The 22,691-nt window shown below is 34.8% G+C and overlaps 1 protein-coding gene across 2 annotated transcripts in view; it reads left to right on the top strand.

Moving 5' to 3' along the window:
* Window positions 1–19,187, top strand: part of pbl (epithelial cell transforming 2 pebble) — a 237,909-nt gene extending 218,722 nt beyond the window's left edge. For both annotated transcript variants that reach the window (XM_090413580.1, XM_090413579.1), the window contains exons 22-23: window positions 536–704; window positions 17,598–19,187. In XM_090413580.1, the coding sequence (XP_090269706.1) occupies window positions 536–704; window positions 17,598–17,696 (268 nt within the window). In that variant the 3' untranslated portion in view covers window positions 17,697–19,187. The remainder of the gene's footprint in view (window positions 1–535; window positions 705–17,597) is intronic.
* The last annotated feature ends 3,504 nt before the right edge of the window (window positions 19,188–22,691 follow it).

Genomic DNA, 22,691 nt, shown 5'->3' with positions numbered 1-22,691 from the left:
CCATATTAAGGAGTATTTACATGCAGTGAGACAGAACAGGCTGGTAAACTCTATACAAAACCTCTAGATCTGAGTAGAAGAAGAATGATTAAGTACGTTGTCATTAAAATTGTTTGAGATTCATATTTATCCATCAAGAGAGGGGAAGAGGACAGTTGGTTGATTAAGCAGTAGATTTTTTACTCACAAGCATTAAACCAGCTATAAATACATTTTACCCGAAGTTTAATTATGTAGGAATTAGGAAATGGATAATTCATGGAAATCATACCTTTCTTTCCCTAGACAGCCTTCAATTACTTAGTAGAAGGCTGATGGTAAGTTGCACTGATATTTACTTCATTTTTTATAATTTCATTATATATATATTTTATTAGTTTTTGTGACTTGCCCATGAATGTTTTTTATGTTGAGTCTTATATGAGAGGTTGGTTAGTCAACCTATAATATATTTTTTTTTAGATTTTTCTTAGATATTCCTTTTAAACTTTTTTTCTTTATGGTTATTCCTATAATCTGTTCTTTATTTTTGCAGAATAGCATCTAAAACACGTGAAAAATTAGGAAGAGCCTTATCTATTAAGAAGACACCTACAAATAACCGTAGGAAAAGCCTTGGTAGAGCTATGTCTTCCATTATGAGTCCACTCCGTGCCACACCATCACTTCTTGGGCTCCGTGTTCCTTCATCCACAAACTTGAATGTAAATATAATTAATGGAAAATGCTATTTTATTGCTTTGAATAGACAACAGATTTATGGGTTTAAACTGTATGGCAGAATAAGCAATACAGCCTACATCAGTGGTAATATTATAATATCAAAAAAAGTATCCTTGAAATGTTACATACATTTGTAACATTTCAAAATTACTTTGTTTTAAATCTTTGTTTGCCTATCTAGAAGGAAAAAAAATTGCATTGCTTGGTAGATGTTAGCTGTTATTCATTTGTTATCTGCCTTACTGTTTCATCTGTTGAGACTGCAGTTGTTAATGTGTAATCATTCCTGGGAAGAAAGTAGCAAACAGGTTGCTGCTTTCTTGTCAGGTTGTCGTTAGTAACATTTCTTTGTGTGTTATGTCCAAAGATATGCAAGCTGTCATATCTAACTTTTTTATGGTTGGGAATGGGGAAGCAAAGCATCAGGAGAGGTGGTTTGTGTTTCTGTTATATAACTGGAATGAATGTTAAATGAGAAAAAAAAAAATTAATTCATGTTTTGTTTTTTCAAAAATCAGGCAAGTTTTTTTGTATGATCTCTGTTAAGTTGGTTATATAATGAATGCATTTCTATAAATTTTCCTGTTTTTTCTAATATCTGGGAGTTGAATAGAAAATGAACTAATGCACACAAACAAGTCCCTAACATTGAAATCAGCTGATTTCACAGTTGCATTTGTTTATCTACAGTTCTGATTTTAAATATCAGTTTTAGTAACTTCCAGAAATGGGAATATTCTGCCTAAGTCATCACTTTCCACAATTTGCTTGAGGTCTTAGCCTCTCAGCGGGAGAGTAGCAAGGTGTAGACCTTTCAATGTCTGAACATCTGTGCCTGTAACCAATAAACAGCATTATGAAAGCTTTCATATTAGAGATCAAAGTTGCACTTCAAAAAGACCTGCTGGTTTTACATGTCTTAAAAGATATCTCTGCTTTCCTATGAAGATGTGGATTCGAAATACATTATTAGCATTGTCTATGAAAACCATGCAAAAATGAAGCGTATGAAAAGAATAATGTTGAATTTCCATACTAGGGTTCCTGTGTCTTATCACATCATTTTTCCTTATTACATATTCTCTCTTTATCTCAAGTATAATTTGTTCTTGTGTTCACTTTGATATTTCATGTCAGTACCTAGAATCTCATTTTGATCTTTACTTCATAGTAAAATGCATTTTGTTCCTGTTTCTCTCCTAATGCCACAAACTATTTTGAAGTTGAAATGGCTTGTGGCATTAGCCATTTTGAAGTCGAAAGATTTTTCACTTATACTATAAATTAAAGATGCCAAGAAATTATGTTCTTGGTTTAATCCTTTATCCAAGTATAAGTAAACGATGTTTAGGCATGACGTATCTTCACAACTGGACTACTCTATATAGTCCGGTAGTCCGGTCATGAAAATACTTCAACACACACACACACTTGAATAAAGGATTACACCAAGAATATAATTTTCTGGCATCTTTAATTTAAGCTATTTTGAATTTTGATATCCTCACTTTAAATCTCAATTTTCTCTGATTCAATTGTAGAGAATTTATCTTCTTTGGAGGTTTGAATGGTGACAGTTCTCTTTTCCAATTGTATGGAACCAGCAGATACAAATACCAAAGCATGTGCTATCACCAACAATCTCATGCAAATGATGTGTATGCCTACCAGACATTTTAACTGCTTTCCAAAAATACACTTGATCTCTTCCTTAGTAATGATCTTTCTAAGTACAGTATACTGTAGATGTTTGTCCTTCATCCAATTTCTATGAAAAAGTTCTGTATTTTGTCTGTAGCAGGGTTTCTTGATTATCTAAATCTGTAATACTGAGGAGGAAATGCAGAAAATTTTGTACTGTTGGTTTATCTTTCATGAATGGGAAGATCTTCATGATTTCTTTCTCATTTCTCTCAGTTGCATTATACTTTTCAGTATTTTGAGCTAAACAGTATCTCTGGTAATGGTATCAGGGAGAATACATAATGTGATGAGCTTTCAGCAAAATCTTCTTTTTCTACCTATGCTAAAGCCCAAAGTGGTTGCAAGCAAATTATATGATATCTAAAAATTGATTTTGAAATGCCAAAAGCAAAGGAAACTGCATTCATTCAAACAAGTAGTCATTTTCTGATTCCTGTTCAAAACTCTTGATCATAACTTTGAAAGGCCTTGCTTCTATCTCTTTTGTATTCATATTCTGCTTCATCATTATCCACAGAAAAAATATAATCTTCTGGCTTTGTACTTTTCTTAGAATTCTTGTAGTGACGATTTTTGTAGGTTTCCTCTCCTCACTAGAATTTCTCTGAAAGTTTGTATTTCAGAGTTGACTCTTACTATACTATTCTAGTATTTATCCTTCAGTGGTTGCAAGCAAATTATATGATATCTAAAAATTGATTTTGAAATGCCAAAAGCAAAGGAAACTGCATTCATTCAAACAAGTAGTCATTTTCTGATTCCTGTTCAAAACTCTTGATCATAACTTTGAAAGGCCTTGCTTCTATCTCTTTTGTATTCATATTCTGCTTCATCATTATCCGCAGAAAAAATATAATCTTCTGGCTTTGTACTTTTCTTAGAATTCTTGTAGTGACGATTTTTGTAGGTTTCCTCTCCTCACTAGAATTTCTCTGAAAGTTTGTATTTCAGAGTTGACTCTTACTATACTATTCTAGTATTTATCCTTCAGTTCAGAAGCTAGTTCATAGCCAAACCTATTTATGACAAGGGTGACAAAATCAACTATTAAATTTTCATCCTATCTTTAATTTGTTTTTCTATTGTGATGGGGAAAAACCCATTAACATGTTTCACTGACTCGTTTATGACAGTGTCTCCAGGCCATTCAGAATTGCCTTGCCCGAGTGACTACACATCTGTAGTCACTCTGATTTGACCTTCCAGGGCAGACTGAGTTATGCAGCATACAAACGTGAGTTTTACAATGCAGCTTCTATGCAAATGCCAGTTTTGACACTTTAAAATGTCAGTGGCATTGAATGTGTTAATAAGCAGCTTTTATACTACCTGAAGACCTCTAATAATATTCTGCAACAGTCAATTAACAGAGCATCTTCTTGCCTCTTCATCCACCTTTGAACAAGTTCCATGGAGAGAATCCAAGTCCTGATCACATCCTATGAAGAGGGTGTGGATTTGAAATCCATTGACGTTGTCTGTGAAAGCCATGCAAAAAGTGAAGATGCATGTAAAAGATACCTCTGAGTCATTTGATTGGGGTTGGCACAAAGGCCTGCTTACACTTCTATCTTAGTCTGTCTTTGTCACCAACTTTCTCTATAGCTGTACGTCACATATCCCCAAACTTTGAAATTAATCCTGGGGTACCATAGGATTAATTACAAAGTTTAATTTAAAGTTTAATGAGGTTATTCTATCAGCAGCTTTCTCATTAACCTCATTAACCACATTAATGTAATTACTAGCAAAACACAGTCATCTCCCCCCCCCCTCAATCTCCTCAGCAGTCTTATGTTTGATAATAGTAAACCCCATAGCATTCATGCTATAGTAAAGGAAATTCACTACAACAATCTTTACACTATTTTCATTATTTAGATCTTTAACTGTATGACATTTTCTCTTTAATATTCTTTGTTGCTTTTTCCTTCACAATGGTAGCATGTGTCTGTTTTTACTGTATGATATTTCCATTCTCTCTCTCTCTCTCTCTCTCTCTCTCTCTCTCTCTCTCTCTCTCTCTCTATATATATATATATATATATATATATATATAAAGCAAAGTCTGTTTTCGATGTTCACTTATAACTTGAACAGATTGACCGATTTTGATTTCTTCACCAATAGATGTTCCAAAGATGGTTATGTGCATTTTCATCTTTGTACACCTTTATATTATGGAGCAGTGATAATTTTTTTAACCTTCCTCCATGGCCCATAGATTGTGATATACATTGTAATATTAAGTTCTTTCATTATTACCTGTGTCCAGATATTGTTAAATTCCAATAATGCTGAATGCTCTTGATGCATGTGAAAAGACCAAAATCATTCAGCTACCTAAGCACAATAAATGGCATAGTACATCCAGCATACCGAGATGCATGTAAGGCTTTGAATTTGATAGATGATTCTCACTGGTCTGATTGTCTCAGCAATGCAATTCAAACGCACTGTCATCTTTGTGCCTTTTGTTCACTGTAATGTTAGTTCACTGCAACATGACTGACCCCCTATCGCTATGGTCAACTTAAAAAAAAAAAAAAAAAAAAAAAAAAAAAATCATTTTTCGGAAGATATCTTACAGAACATTCTATTCTTTCTCAGGCTCAGTTTAATGAAGCATTACTGGGACTTGAATCATTTGTTGAGTCAATAAATGACAAAAGTATTAAAGATTTTGGTCTTCCAATACCAAACAATCCTTTGCCTCTGGATACAGATTTAATCTGGGAACCCTCATACAATTTCGGTGAACTTCGGAATTTATTAAGTCGGCACGAACAATCACTAACTTCAGATCAAGTTGAAGTTTTTCACAATGTTTTAGTAAGCTGTGAAAATCAATCAGGTAAACTGTTTTTCTTGGATGCTCCAGGTTGTACCGGGAAAACATTTTTACTAAATTTGTTATTAGCTAAGTTGAGAAGCCAAGGTAAAATTGCTCTGGCTGTGGCTTCCCCAGGTATAGCAGCTACTCTATTGCAAGGTGGTAGAACTGCTCATTCTACTTTCAAAGTACCACTTACAAATTTGACTAATGATACACTTATGTGCAATATATCAGAACAAAGTAATTTGTCAAAATTATTACAAAAGGCTTCTTTGGTTGTTTGGGATGAATGTACAATGTCCCATGTATCAGATCAGATGATTGAAAAATGAGTGGAAGAACTGTGTTGTGATTTTCAACAAACACTGCCCATCTTATCCTGCGGAACCAGGGTGGATGAAGTGAATGTCTGCTTTAAGAAATAATCACTATGGCATGATACAGAGAAGTTTCCTCTCAAAACCAATATATGGTTTTGAGAGAAAACATCCACTTGGAGACCCTAACGCACATTCCTTCTCTTCAAAATTGCTAGAAATTAGCAATGGTGATGTACAGCAAAGAGATGGAAAAATTATATTAACACACCTAGATATTGGGAAAATTGTCTGAACTGTAGATGAATTGTTGTGCAGTGTCTGCCCATCTATTGAGAACATGACAGAAAAGTCACCTTCTTGGTTCAGGAGAGAGCTATTCTTGAAATGACAGCCTGTCAATAATGAACACGTTAGTTCTTAATAGAGTTAATGGATCTGTTAGTGTTTACAAATCAGTAGATACTCCTCAGTTACAAATCAGTTAGCAGGTTGATACCTACTAACTGAGTGTACAACTCTGTTTAATTTAAAAGCTCAACAAGAGTGTGGGCTTCATATACTAGAAGACAGAAGAAAACTCTATGCAGTTAAATTCACTAACAGAATCAGGAGCCACCAACAGGATCACATCTCACTCAGGACTCTCGATGCCTGAACAAGAAAATCTAAAGAGATCATCTACGTTACAATATGAACATGAAATTAGAAAACAGATTGACTTAGAGCACCTATCCATTGGAATCACTCTGGAAAACTCTTTCCAGAGTGATTCGGCTAATGTAAATAAACAGCGTGGGCGAGTTTCCGAAATGAAGGAGAGAGTGTTGTTGACTCGTTATTAAGAGGAGTAATAGATGGGAGTGTAACTAAATCGTACTTACCGGGTGCGAAATTTAAGGATGTAAGTGAGAGCATTAGAGTGCAAAAACAGAGGGTGAAAGAAATAACAATTGTGGCTGGTACGAATGAATTGAAAGGTGATAAATTTTTTATGAGAGAGGACTTGAAAGTATTGTTAAAGGTAGCGAAAGAAAAGAGTGACAGAGTTAGAATGGTAAGTCTGTTACCGCGGTATGACAGAGAGGAGTTTAGAAGGAGGGCCATAATCGCAAATGATATTATGCGCAGGTTATGCGGACGGTGTGGTGTGGAATTTGTGGACGTGTGGAATGAGTTTGATGGGCGAAAGGACTTATACAAGATGGATGGCCTGCATTTGAATGGACTTGGTGTGCGGAGACTGGAAAAAGTGTTGCTGAATGAAGTGAAAATGGATGTGCAGAACCAGGAAAACTAGAACTACCAAGGAGGGGGGAAGTGGATATCCAGACATCAGTGAGACAGTTGAGTGTAAAAATGTATATAATGTACCTGAGCCAGCAATAAGGACAAAAAATGGGAATGGGATATTTAGAATAACGCATCAAGATAGGGGTGGGACAAAGGGAACACTGCAATTCATGTATACTAATGCCAGGAGTATTAGGAACAAGAAGGAAGAATTTTTGGCCTTGATTGGCTCTTCCTGGCCACAGGTTATTGGCATTAGTGAAACATGGCTGATGGAAGATGATATAGTTAGTGGGATAGAATGTGTAGGTTATAGTATGTTTAGGAGGGACAGAGAGAATAAAATTGGGGGAAGGGTGTTATTGATGATAGCTGATGAACTGCAGCCAAGGAGAATTGAAGGTTATTTGGTGTGAGATTGATACTGGCAGAATAAAATATACAGTTGGGTGCTGCTATAGACCAGGTGATGGAATAGATGGTGGAGATGGTATGCATAAACAAATTGATGAAATGAGTGGAAGGAGGGTAATTATTATGGGGGATTTCAACTATGGTAACACTGGTTGGAAGGAGGAGAGGACACATGTGAGGAAGGAAATGGATTTTATTCAATTATTAAGGGATAACTATCTGAAACAGCATGTAATTGAAAATACTAGGGGTGTGAGAGTGCTTGACCTGGTAATAGTATCTGAGAATTTGACTGTAATGAATATGACCATGTTGCCACCTATTGGTGAGAGTGATCATAAGGTCTTGACCTGGGAGGTGGCTAAAGGTGTGCAATTTGTGATTAAGACAGGGTATATGTGGAATTACCGTGCTGGCAAGTATGACAAGTTTAGGTGATTGCTTGGATCAGTGCCATGGCATGTACAACTGCAAGGGCTGAACGTCGATAGAGCATGGGAAGTGGTCAAGGAGCATTTACAGGAGGTAATGGCTGATTGTATACCTAGGGTCCGAATAGTGAAACAAGGAGGGATTAAATGGATGAATAACACCATTAAGCTTGAGCTGCAAAAAAAGAAACAACTATGGAGGGAATTTAAAGAAAGGGGTGACCTGCAGGCACACAAACGGTATAAAGTACAGGCCAGAAGGGTAACGAGTGTGGTAAAAACAGCAAAAGCCGATTATGAAAGGAAACTAGCTATGCAAGCAAAAGAGAATCCCAAACAGTTCTTTCAATATGCTGCAAGCAAGAAAAAAACTGTACATGGCAAAATGATTTTAAGGAATGACAATGGTAAAGAGTTCACTGAACCAGTCGATATAGTGGAGTTACTGAGCGCGCACTTTGCAAAAGTATATCATCCAGGTGGTGACGTTGAAAAAATGAAGGAACCATTAGTTTATATGGGAATTGTGATGAATGAAGTGGAGGTGAATAGTCTATTACAGAACCTTAATGTGAATACATCTGTGGGATTGGATGGTATACCGGCACAGGTCTTGCATGAAGCGGCTAATGAATTATCAGTGCCCTTGACCATGTTGTTTAATCTGAGTCTCAGGTCTGGCTTAGTCCCGAAGGCGTGGAAAGAGGGGAAAATAGTTTCACTGCATAAAGGAGGATCCAAGACTATGGTTGCAAATTACCGACCGATCAGCACATCAGGAGTCGTTGTCAAGGTCTTGGAGAAAGTAGTCAAGGGAAAAATACAGGAATGGATTGATGAAAATGAGATACTGTACAGAGGACAGCATGGCTTTGTGAAGGGTAGATCATGCCTCAGTAACCTGCTCAAGTTTTATAACAAGGTGACGGCTGAACTGGATAAGGGAAATGGGTTTACAGTGATACTGCTGGACCTGGCAAAGGCGTTTGACAGGATACCACATGGAATTCTAATCTGTAAACTACAACATATGGGAATGGATATAGGGTTGGTGAGATGGATAGCTGGGTGGTTGATGGAGAGATATCAAAGAGTAGTTTATTCAGGAGTAGAGTCCAAAAAACGGCCTGTGACTAGTGGTGTGCCACAGGGTTCTGTTCTTGGACCACTGCTGTTTAATCTGGTCATTAACGATATAGGGAAGGGTCTAAGTGGGACAGTTCATTTGTTCGCTGATGATGCAAAGTTGGGTAGGGCGATAGTGAATGCAGAAGATGTCAAAGTCTTGCAAGATGACTTAGATAGATTGGAGTTCTGGACTAAGGAGAATGGATGTCAATTTAATGTGACAAAATGTAAGGTTATGCATTTCGGAGTGAAAAGATTAGCAGCAGTATACCACATTGGTGGAACTGTACTCCAAGAGATTGAGGCCAGGGACTTGGGAGTGTTGGTGGATAGGGAGATGAAGTTTAGGGGGCACATTGCAAAAGTAGCTAAATTAGTTCATCAACTCACTTGGTTGTTGAAAAATACCTTGACGAGCAGAGACAAGCAAGTTATTGTACCTCTGTACCGAGCCCTGATAAGACCTCATCTCGACTACTGTGCCCAGATTTGGTCACCTCGGTTCCTTCTTGATGGGGAGGAGGTTGAGAGGATCCAGAGGCGAGTGACTAAGATGATAGCAGGTCTATGGAATGAACCATATGAGAACAGGTTGAAGATTTGTGGGTTGCAGAAACTAGTTGATAGGGTGGAAAAGGGGAGATATGATTGAGACATTCAAATTGCTAAAAGGATTCTATAGGATTAATTCAGATGATATTTTTGAGATCAGGACTGGTGGTGGGAGAACTAGGGGACACCCATGGAAGCTGGGCAAGAGCGTGGTTAGCAGGGGTGTTAGAGCTGGGTTCTTTACTTTTAGAGTGGTAAATGAGTGGAATAAGCTGCCAGAGTCTGTTGTGGGTGCTATGACAGTGAGCGAGTTCAAGGCAAGGTATGATAGATACTGTGAGAATGTTGAACAGCTGTGTGAACATGATGTTTAGGGCCTCCCTCGATGAGTCTAAGGACTCCTGGAGTAGCCCGTGATGATAATAATAATAATAAGCAAATAGCCATTCTTTTCCACTATTCTACCAAAAAAAAAAAAAAAACAATGATAAACTGAAATCTCTTCGAACCTTGCCTAAACTGATGGATCATCTGGTGAATTACCCAACCAAGGAGGTTCGGGGGGTTTTCTAGCTCTGCCTGGAGGCGAGGAAATGCAAATCAAAACCACAGATGGCAAAATAGCTTCAAACTTCACTTGTGAATTAACACCATACAAACAGCTCTCAAATCCTGTAATAAACATTACAGAAGGAATAACCATATACTGTGACTCAAAATGTGACTCAAAACTTGAGGCATTAAAAAAATGGAAAAATAAATCTCACACAGGAAATTCATGAACTATTAACTACATTAAATTTGAAAAATAAGAATTGCACACTGCAATGGATACCCGCCCATGTAAATATTGAAGGCAATGAAAGAGCAGACAGACTAGCCAAAGAAGCAAGATATCACTAACTAATGCTAACGCTGTTGCCAAAATAAGATTGGCAAAACAAACTATTAAGAAGAAGAATGAAATCAGTGAAATTAATGAAAATAGAGAAATAACTACAGTCATCACCTGACTAAGGACAAAACATTTTAAAGGCATGAAAATTCAGCCAGATGGCAGTAGGAGCTATGAAACATGCAGAACTGTCCAGCAGTTGAACTAATACCTGTCCATATTTATTCTTGTCTGGCAATTGCTGCTGCTCTACAGAAAATTGACAATAACCCTAGTGAAAAGCTCTACTCCAAAGTTCAGCAGATTGCCAAAGCAGTTCTACAGATCTATGGTCATATCTAGAAGCTCTTCAATGGACTCGACAACAACATTGGTTGACAGTAATAAAATTTTAAAAACTAATCAGTGACATAAAAAGAAATACTCGATTAATTTATTATTATTTTTTCATCATTTTGTGAGCATATTAAGAGTGGTTTAAATAATGAATGGTATACCAATGAGTAAGCAGTTTATCAATGAGGTATTTTCTTTGTTAAAATTATCTTTAATGTGGTTTTATAATATGTGTGGATGAGACTGCATCTATGATAATTTTTGCTGCTCTTGATTGTACTCTGTCAAGTTTTTCTTTTGAGCTAGTAGAAGCTGGAGGCATATTCCATAGTGGGTCAATGATTGCCGTATATATAGTTTTTTGAGTGTCTTCGGTTTTGCACCCCACTTTGTTCCATAAAGCCGTTTGATGATATTAAGTTTCTTAAGAGCTTTATTGGATATATTTGTAATATGAGTTGTAAATCTCAGTTCAGTATCTAGGGTTAGGCCTAAGTATTTTGGAGACTGTTTTTTCTATTTTGGTATTATATATTTTGTTTTTTCTGGGTTTATCTGTAGTTTAAGTTCATTTACCCATTTTTCTAAGCCTTTTATTGAATTATTTAGGACTTTTTCAGATTGTTGAGGATTACTGCTTGTGTGCCAGATTGCTATATCATCTGCATAGCATGCTGTTTTTGTGTCATTTATTATGTGATGATGGATATTATTCATAAAGATGAGAAATAGCAGTGGGCTTAAAACAGAACCTTGTGGGACTCCAGCCCAAGTTCAATGCATGTTGGAATAAATTCCATTAACTTTAATTTTTCTTCCTTTCATGAAATCTGAAATCCAAATTAATGCATTCCCCCTTATTCCTGTATCATATTGCTGTCATATTCTTTGGTGGTTTTTCTTGAAAGCCATCTATGACTGATTGGCAAAGATAAAATAATTGATCTTCTGTACTGTGTTGAGACCTGTATGCAGTTTGGTAGAAGTTCGTCTTGTTGTTTTCTAAGAGCCAATTCATAAGTCTGGTACGTATTATTCTTTCGTTTAGTTTACAGAAAGTGTTAGTCAAAGCTATTGGTCTGTAGCGCTTTTACAGTTACTAGGGTTTATTTGTTAAGTTTTAATAAGGGTATAATGACTGATGTTTTCCAGATTTTTGATAGTTTACCTGCATTCCAAAAAGTGTTAAATATCTTCAGAAGGCAGTTTTTGGCATTGTCCCCATGTTTTTAATCATATGTCCAAAGATAAGATCAATTCCAGTATCGGAAGTGTTGCGTTGTTTAATAAACTGATGATGTTCCAGTGTCATGAGTCTTTTCTTGGATCTAGTCTATTGCAGAATTCTTCCCACTTTTTTTTGCTTGCAATTAGAAATTTCATCTTCTATGTTACCCCTAACTCAACATCACCAGAGTTAAAAATCGGTACTATCAACATAAGAAGCCTGAATGGCAAAGAAATGGAGCAAGCTCAAGAATTAGATAAGTACCAGATCGACATAATTGGGGTGACTGAAACAAAAAAGACAAAAACTGGTGAGATCTTTCTGAGCAATAAATATAAAATGTTATATTCAGGCAATGACAATCAAGGAAAAGGAGTAGCCATAGTATTCAACACAAAATACGAGGCTAATCTTCTTGAATGGCAGGCAGTCTCAAGTAGAGTAATGTGGGGAAATATGAGAATGGGGAAACTGGACAATGAGACTTATTTTGTGCCTGTAGTCCCACAGAAGGTTCTACTAAGGTAGAAGTGGAGGACTTTTTTGAGGCTTTAGAAAACTGACAACTAACACAATGAAACACAACTGACACAATGAAAAAGGAAAAGTTGGTCCTTGGTGATCTAAATAGCAGAGTAAGAAATGATTGTCAGACATACAAAAATATTTTGGGAAAATTTGGAGAAAAGAGCAAAGCTAATAATGGGTAAAGTGGAGGAATTTTTTGAGGCTTTAGAAAAAGCAACTGACACAATGAAAAAGGAAAAGTTGGTCCTTGTTGGTGATCTAAATAGCAGAGTAAGAAATGATTGTCAGACATATAAAAATATTTTGGGAAAATTTGGAGAAAAGAGCAAAGCTAATAATGGCAAATATCTGTTGGATTTCTGCTTAGGACATGCATTAGTGATTACTAACACCATGTTCCAACATAAAAATGTGCACAAATTCACATCGAGAGAAGAGGCAAGGAATAAAAGTCTCATTGACTATGTTATTGTTGATAGTAATGTTTTCTCCCTGGTGCAGGACACCAGAGTGTACAGAGGATTTGAAATTGGAAGTGATCACTGTTTAGTCTTGAGCAGAATAAAATTGAATTTCATATTGAAAACAACAACATGTAAGAAAGTTTTAAAGCGAATAAAAGTTGAGCATCTCTCAGATGTGAATTGTAGACTAAAATACACAAAGATTATTGAAGAAAAAATGAAAGAGTTTGAGATCAGGAACCAAACCTTGAAGAAAACCCCAATTGATTCAGCCAGAGAGGCATGTGGTGAGGTTGTCTTCAAGGATAGAAAAATCAGAACTCCACGGTGGACACAGGAAGTTAAAGAGGCAGTGAAAGCAAAGAAGAAAGCATATCAAATGTTCCTGGCAAATAAGTCAGCTTGTGCTCTTAGAGAATACAGAGACATGTAAGAAAGCCAAACACTGTGTAAAACTTGCTAAACAAAAGTCATGGGAGGACTTTAGCAAGAACATAGAAAATAAATATCAAGAAGGTGGCAAAATATTCTGGAGGTTGTTGAAAAAGCTTAGGAATGGAGGAAAGAATGCTGTAAAAGGAGTTAGAGATGATAAAGGTGACATGAAAACTGGAGAAAAAGATATCCTTGAAGTATGGAGTAATTACTATGAAAAACTGCTAAATGAAACAAGCAGTGATGACAGCATAGTGGTAAAAAACACTGACCATGCATGCAGTCAGGAATACATATCCTTACTTGAAGTAGAAAAAGCCATCAAAGGCTTGAAATGTGGAAAAGGCAGCAGGAGTAGATGATATTCGACCAGAAATGCTGAAATATGGTATAAAAGTCTTACAGTGGCTGCACTGCATAGTTCAGAATGCCTGGATAGGGGGACGAATTTCTGATGATTGGAGTAGAGTACCCATATATAAAAAGGGAAATAAAACTGAATGTGAGAATTACAGAGGTATATCCCTACTGAGTGTTCTTGGTAAGATATATGCAAGTATGCTTGAGAAATGGTTGAGAAGAATTGTGGAAGAAAAGCTTGAAGGACAAGCTGGATTCAGGTCAAATAGAGGCGGTCATGATCAGATCTTCTCTTTATGACAAATAGTGGAGAAATCATGGGAACATAACAAAGATCTGTATTTAAGTTTTGTCGATCTGGAAAAGGCATATGAGAAGCTATTCAATACGCTACAGTTATATAGTGTCAATGGGATAATTATATCAAGCAATACTTAGTCTTTATTTGAGTTGCAAGTCAGCAGTTAGAATTGAAGGAAGTACAGGAAGATGGTTTAATGTTAAATCTGGTGTGAGACAAGGATGTACATTATTCCCTCTGTTATTCATTGTCTATATGGATCATATTATGAAGGAAAGTGGTATTATACATGATATCAGAATTGGAGATTAATGTCAGCTCTTTGCTTTATGCAGACGGTGTTATACTTCTAAATAAATCCGCTACAAGTTTGCAAGATTCCCTGACTAAATCGAATAACTGTTGTAATAGACATGGTATGAAGGTCAGCAATAAAAAGACAAAGACAATGAAAATAAGTAGAATCGTTGAAAATGTCAACTGTGTTGTGAATGGAGAACCTGTGGAACAAGTAAAACATTTTAGCTACTTAGGCACGATTTTTAGTGAAGATGGTAAATTAAATATGGAAATAGACAACAGAATCAACAAAGCTGGTATGATAGGAAGTCAATTGAATAAATTCATATGGAATAAGAGAGAAATTAGTCAGAAAACACTAAATTAGCTGTATACAAGAGTGTTGAAACCAGTTTTAACTTATGGGTCTGAGAGCTGGGTCAGAAGTAAAACACTAAGACTAGAGACAGCAGATATGAGAGTCCTGAGAAAGATTATAGGTATGAACAGATGGCATCAATGGCAATATCATATTAAAAATGAGGATATTTGGAAAGAACTCAGCATCCAGGAATGCATTAGTAGTGCTAATCTCAGGTGGTATGATCACTTAAACAGAGGAAAGAAAAACGGCGAGGAAAGATCAGCAAAACAAGTGTTCTCTGCTAGGTTGGCAGGAAAATGACCCAGAGGAAGACCAAGATATAGGTGGATTGATACGGTACAAAGTGCCTTAGACGATAGAAATATAAGATCTGATAATGTTGGAGTCTTGACAAGTAAAAGATTGATTTGGAGGAAAATTGTAGATAGGAGTTAGTAATGATGTAAATTTTTCATGTAGTACTATCATATCCTGTACACCTCTTGAGGGTACATGGCAGAAATTTGATGACTTTTTTCTCTTGTCTTCTGTATTATTTTCTTTTAACTGTTCGTTGATAATATCTATTTCAGTGATCATAGCATTGATTTTATGATCTTTCCAAAATGGAACCCATTGTTTTTCCTGTGTCCTTTGGAAATTGAATTTTTTTGCAGCTCTCTGTATGTTAGTTAGTTAGTTCTAGTAGTTGCTGATCAAGTTCTTTACTAGTGGGTGTGCTAGTACAATATGTTTCTAATAGTTGTGTGTATTTAGGCTAATTTGCTTTTCTGAAGTTCCAAGATTTCTTTGTCTGTGGTTTTTGATCTAACTGCAAATTAATGGTTGTGATAATAGGTCTATGATTGCTGATGGCATTCTTTAGTATTTTCCACTAAAGATAAGACTTGCAGTTCCATAATCTACTGCTGATTCTGTGCCTGTTGTTTTTAACGATCCGGTCTGTCTTTTCTTAATGTCGAATAGCCTTGGATTTGAAGCTTCAGATTCTGATTTAGTTTCATTTCTTGTAAGCATGCAATGTGTATGTTATTTTTATATAAAATGTTCTTAAATTCTTCCATCTTTTTTTAAGTGCCATTGATGGTTAGCTGAAGTATTTTGAGAGTTCTCATTGAGATCGCGGACTGCAGTTGTCGACAAAAAAAAATTGGTAGCAGGATTTGTCAAAAGAAAACTTTGATAAGATACTAGAAAGTTTTCTGGGTTTGATGTAACCATACAACTATTAAAAAAAAAATAAATAAATTTTAAAGCAAATCCCTACTTCTTGCTACCTCTGCCTTGCACATGAGCAAATGCTTTGGATGTGGGGTTGGACTTCTGCAAGGCACTGTCAACCAATGTTTTTGGGTAATAAGTCAAATAATCCTCATTTTCATGGATAGTAATATTAATTTCCTGTTTATGTGAGAATCACATAAACAAGAAATTAATTTTCACCCTCAGAATGGTGTAAACTTGTTGTACATGCTAATCTGAAACCCTGCTTTAAGAGATAAAACTGAACTTTTCAAGCCACTTTAGGCTTCCAATAAGCAGAGTGGTTGTAGTCTCACAACAGATGATATTCACAAACATCTATACCTACAGTAAAATTTGAGCCAGCAAAAACTGCTCAGAAATAGGAGATATTAAGAGTAATTCTTCAATGTATGCAGATGATCCTATAAAATATGCTATAGGTTTTTAAGAGAACCAAGCCTAATCAACTAATTGTGGTAGCTAGTAAATTTAGTATGAAAATGAGTAATAAAAAAACAAACTGTGACAGTAAATAGGAAAACAGAAAACATCAGTTGCATTCTTATAGGAAAAATATATAGAATAGATAATATATTTTAGTAGCTTTGTAACTTATTTGCTTCAGCCATAATTCCATTCAATATCCAGTGTTTAGTGAAAATGGCATATTGATAATACAATAATTAAGGGTGGTATGGTGGGGAACCAGCTGAATAAATTTATATGGAATAAGAGAAAAATCAGCCAAAATCCAGATTGCAGTATCCAAGACAGTGTTCAAACCAGAGAGTTTTAGGATAGAAATACAACAGCTGATCAGAGACTGAAGAAATTCTTTGATCGGCTGCTTTATTAGGAGAATGAACAGATAGTGTCAGGGCTTTATTAAAAATGAAGCTATTAGAATTTACATTATTAATATTCACGAATGCATTTATTACATGTATTCCACCCACAAACTTCTAAATCTCTCATTCATTAATACTGTGTGTGTGTGTGTGTGTGTGTGTGTGTGTGTGTGTGTGTGTGTGTGTGTGTGTGTGTGTGTGTGTGTGTACTAAGGGTTAGATAATCTAGAAACCAATAGAATTTTCTGAACTATTTCAAACCTTCAATGAGGATGGCAGCTGGCTTGTTTCTCACCTAAAGAAGTTCACAAACATTTATGTCCATAGCAGGATGCAGAACCATGGCCTATTGGTTGTAGAGTGGAAGTGCTATGTATTAGCCAACCAGCTGCTATATGTAAAGATAATTTGAGATAGTATGAGTGTTTGAACAGAATTGGAAATAAAAGATTATGAAACAGCTAATCAAATCAGAATCTGATAGAGAATTTGGAATTGTTGATATGAAACTTCAAAGAATGAAATATTGAGTTGTGCTATCACAATATCGAATATACACCAAGAATTTTTTTAAAAAACTATTAGATTGCATACATATACCGTAGGATCATAAGTCCTTCCAAGAATTTCTTACAAAGCTGCCTTACTATAATATTCTTTAAAGATTAATGACTGACAAAGATTTTTCTCTCATTTATATCCAAAGTGCATGATTTTAACTCTCAAAATATAGTATGCAAATTTGAGGAGTGTTACTAAATAGACTTCAGTTAAATTGGTAAAAATTATTCTATAACCATGCTAATCTTGAAGAGGTTTACACAGCTGAAACTGAAATTTCTAATAAAAATATACATTATTGTATGTATAATTAAAAATGTATTTATTTCCTTAGGAATTAAGTAACAGATGTGAATCAGCACCTCAAACTCCACTTATTGGAAAGAAAATGAAGAGCAGCTCATTTGGTCCATCAGCTACAAAGCGTTTATAATAGATCCAGTAATCCCTCATAAACTTGAGAAATGCGCCAAAGAAGTTTTTAAAATTGGAACCCATCCAGGATGCATGTGTGAGGTGAACAATGATTAGCACAGTTGGATTATTTCTAGGAGAAAAGAATTAACTTAAAGGCATAGTTTTATGTGCACCACAGTGCCTCAGTCGTTTATAAGTTAAGAAATTGAGGATTTGATATGTTCTCAAAACTTTCATCTGCCTGTGAAAACAAACCTGTTTTTGTAAATATTGTGTACAGTTTACACTTGAAGATTTTTCAAATATAACTTTTATATTGTACAGTGTCAATCAACCTTTAAGCAGTATTTTCACGTTTTGCGGTAGCTGAAAATAAAGGTATAAAAACATAAAACATTCCGTTGGTTGTATTTCACCTCCTTTTGTAAATTTTTTTTATGTAATACCTGACTTTTTTACAAATTAAACATATTTATTCCTTTAATTATTTCATTAATTTTTTTTGTCTTGTATGTGTGAGAGAGAGAAAATGAATGTGCATTATATGTGAAATTGCTCTAGCTTCACAACTCAGATGAAGTCTTGTTTTTCAGTAGAATAGAATTAAAATCTTATTTTTATACTGAATTAGTAAATGACCTTACATATGTTTGATTCAATATGATAAAGGCTTTATAGAATGCGATTTATAATTTAAGAGATGTTTGCAGTTATTTCAAATTTTATTGTGAATGCAGTAAACCTCATATCATATAGCTGTTTCTTAGCAACTAGTATTTGGCTCATACTCCAAACCAGTCACTAGCTCATTAGTATGATAAGTTACAGAGATGACTGTTTCCAAGTATAAGCTGAATACTAGTTACTGATGTTGGCCAAATACTGTAGTTTTAATTTTGAAGTTGAATGTTTGCATAATACTAGAAATTAAACCTGAGCATTAGATAGTGCTGCTCATGAAGAAATGAATATAAAATTGCTGTGAAATCATTTGTATATGAAATATGAAACATTAGTAATATTTTAGTTGAATGTTTAAGCATATATGTAATCTAGGAGAGAGAGAGAGTAGTGTACTGTGGGTTTTCTCTTGATAGTTAAAAACCAGATAGTTAATTAGCTGGACCACTGCTGCCTGTTCTTTATATTTGAAGGGCTTGTTTCACTTGTTCATTCAGTATCACATTCTGATGAAGACCACATTAAAACAGAAAAACTTCTTTAATTTTTTATTTAGATAATTTCTGAAAGCTGTACCAAAGTTAGTACAAAGATAGCCACAGTCTATTGCGATGACTATTATAAAAACCACCCAGACAAAATATTAAAGGAACTGCACTTTTGTATTTTTCCCTCTGCTTTTTTTTTTTTTATTATTATTATTTTGTGAATGCTGCTGAAAGGTATGGCTTTATGTTCTTGGAAATGTTCTTAAATCTGGCAAGCACTAGTTCTAAAGGAGAATTTGTATTTCTTTATATTTTGACTGGCAAATTCATTATTCTCAAACAAAATATTAATTTTATATTAATATTTTGTTTGAGAATATATTAATATTTTCATTCATTGCCTAAGCATATATTAATATTTAATATTAATATATGCTTAGGCAATGAATAATTTAACCAGTGATAAAATTATTTTGTAAAGTAAATAGCTGTGGACTGATGAACTAATCATGGAAACAAGTTAAATGTTTGTGCATAGTTCAGTTGTATGGATGATACCAGCTCCTGCTCTCTCTCTCTCTCTCTTTTCTACACAAGTTTTGTCATCAAGCATTTAGGACTAAAGTTTTATGACACTAAATTTGGTTGATATTTGCAGTATCTAAATTGGCATCATATATGCAACAAGATTTTTTTTTAAGTTTCATTGGTGTTTTAAGATGCACATTGGATGTTGTATAATTTATAAACATTAGTTATCTGAAATCAAAACCTAGAGTTGATTTGTCCTCAGTGTTGAATATTTCTGAATAAGAGAAATATATATTTTACTATTCGAAAATATAATTTCATAGCAAACTTGATAAAAGGTTTACTCTGTTATGAAATAAAAATGTACAAAACAAATTTATTCGATCATACATTTAATATTACAACAGCAATCAATTTTGGATTTTTAATTACGGATGAATGTTTATGATATGCTGGGTGAAAAGTCTATGAATAAAAATTTTTTTATATAAGTAATCTATAATTATTGTAAAATGAACTACATGTCCATTAAAACACTTATTTCTGTTAAAATGTGTGCATAAAAGTAATATTTGCACACTAGGAAAACATTAAGTATTAAAATTTAGCTAATTTATGCCATATTAAAAAAAAATGGTGTTATTTCTGTTGTATTTTTTCTTTAAAGCATTAGAAAGTCACATTAACGTAAAGTGCTCTAATTCTGTGTTGCATTTCGTCCTGTGGGTGTTTTTTTATGGTTGTTCAGGTTGGGCTTTGTGTTGGCCACTACAGAGTTATTTTCTTCATGGCCATCTTTACAATCATTACTTTGACATGAAGCATATAGTAATGTCATACAGTTGTCCAGAACATCAGTTTAGGACCTATCAATCATGGTTCATGCACTATGACCAAGTATCACAATAAAGAAGCCCTACATCATTATATTGACTACCCCCACTTACTAAGTGAATGCATCAAGTAAAAAGCATTCTCCAGACATTTCACATGCCCAAACATCCATCAAACTGGAAAGGCATTTAGCACAACTCATTTCTACAAGACCAATTTCCATTACATAGTAGTTGAGGTCTTGTATACCTTGTCAGTCAGTGATGTATATTTGTAGGATGTAGTCTGTGAAAATTCATGCATGCTTACCTTGAAAACAGTTTTGGATTGTTCATGTTTGCTCACAGCTTCTCCTGATAACCAGCCTTAACAAAGAGCATTGGCTTGCATCAATATTTTAGGTCTGTCTAGTCACATCTTGAACTTGGTGTCATTTATGGACTGTCTTTTTTTCAGTGGATGCCATTTTTGGAGGATTGCTTAATTGCTCCACAATAGCATTCATGCATGTATAGACATTTTCTAGTTTAATAGACATGTGCATTAGACATATAATTTATTACTCCTTTATATTTCACTCAATATGCCATGAGCTTCTTTCAAGGATAATTTTTGAATAAAAAAAATGAGTCACAGCATGCATATATCATGTCTCGTCACAGCTGTACAATAGGAGGAAACACTAATTAGAGTTCGGACATGGGAATAGATGTGTAATTAATTTAAAAATAAATAAATAAAAATATAAATATAATTATAAACAATTAACAGCAATCAATTTCCAAAAACTTAGAAATATACATACAGTCTGTCCAATTAAGATTAGGTTGGTGACTTAGGGGTCTTTACACAAGTCAAAAAATAGACAATCAAATTTGAACCTAGTGTAGTATCTTGCTGTTCCAGTGAACTCTGTCTAGTGTGAATGGCATGAAAAGCAAGGCCACTTTCAGAATCCAAAAATTTCATACAATCTTGTAGTTTTTAGATTCTAATAATAGTAGAATTGTCAGTCTGTTCAAAGTAACAGAGATGACAAGAACAGGGTATTTGATGAACACCAGGTAAGGATAGAAGTGATAATGTAACTTTGATCAGTGGTAAGAAAGATGACAACTTACAAGCTGGTTTTGAAGGTGGTGTACAAATTATATCTGTGAAGGGTCTTTGCTATTTCCTGAGATGTTTATTTAAGGTAGAGTATGCTGATCATTTTAACATCAGATTGTAATCTAGAAGAGGGATGATAATTATCAAATAATTTCTGTATCAAGTTCTCATTGTATCCATTAAGTAATAGAGTAAGTTTTAATACATCTTAACTCTGATATTGAATTTTCTGTTTACAGTCAGATATATCCACACATCTTCACATCACCATCCTTCACAAAAAATAGGTATTATCAAAAGCCTTGTACACTGAGCATGCACAATTTGTTCTTCTGAGCATCTTCTATTAGAAGAATTAATAAAACTTATACAACGAAACCTTGATACAGAAAAGATTTGATAATTATCATCCTTCTTCCAGATTACAATCTAATGTTAAAAGGATCGGTATACCCCACCTTAAAGGAATATCTCAACAAAAGCAAGGACCCTTCACAGATGCAATTTGTACACCACCTTCAAACCAGCCCAGAAGTTGTCATCTTTCTTACCACCTATCAAAGATTATGTTACCACCTCTATCCTTGTCTGGTGTTTATCAAATACCCCATTCTTATTATCTTGGCTACTTTCGACAGACTGGCTTTTCTGCTACTATTAGAATCAAAGAACAAGATTATAAGATTTTTGGATTCTGAAGGTTTAGACTTTGCTTCTCATGCCATTGACACCAGACATACGAGGGTTGTTTGAAAAGTTTGGTAAAAAATTAAGTTAAACAATTTTTTTTGGAAAAAATCACCTTTATTTCTCAACATAGTCTTCATTGAGTCTACACATTTGGTCCAGCGAGTTTCCAATTTTTTCATCCCATCTAAAAAGTAGGATTCGTCAAATTGTGCAAAATAGTCATTGAAAGCCTTGATGATATCCTCGTTCGAAGAAAATTTTTTCCCACTGAGCCAAATTTTTAAATTTGGGAACAAGAAGTCGCACAGGGCCAAGTCTGGAGAATACGTTGGATGTGTAACCAATCCGAACCTCATTTCGTGCAATTTTGCCATTGCAACAGCTGATGTATAGCCATTTTTCTTGGCAAAAAATGGCCTGATCTTGGCCATTTTTTTTCTCTTCAGTTCTTTTAAATGGTCCAACAATGACACATAATAGACTCCTGCTATTGTCTTTACTCTTTTCCAAATAGTCTCATGATAATTCCATGTGAATCCCAAAAAAACAGTGGCTATCACCTTCCCAGCTGACAAAACGGTCTTCTCTTTTTTTGGTGCTCATTGTCTGGCATTGTCCACTGCTTTGACTGCTGCTTGGACTCAGGTGTGTAGTGGTGGATCCAAGTTTCATCTACT

The sequence above is a fragment of the Typopeltis vanoorti genome, chromosome 24, assembly GCF_054136105.1.
Source record: "Typopeltis vanoorti isolate ZY-2024b chromosome 24, IOZ_Tvanoo_1.0, whole genome shotgun sequence".
NCBI classification, from domain to species: Eukaryota; Metazoa; Arthropoda; class Arachnida; order Uropygi; family Thelyphonidae; genus Typopeltis; species Typopeltis vanoorti.
Note: the sequence above shows the minus strand (reverse complement) of the source record. Positions and strands in the feature narration are given on the sequence as shown.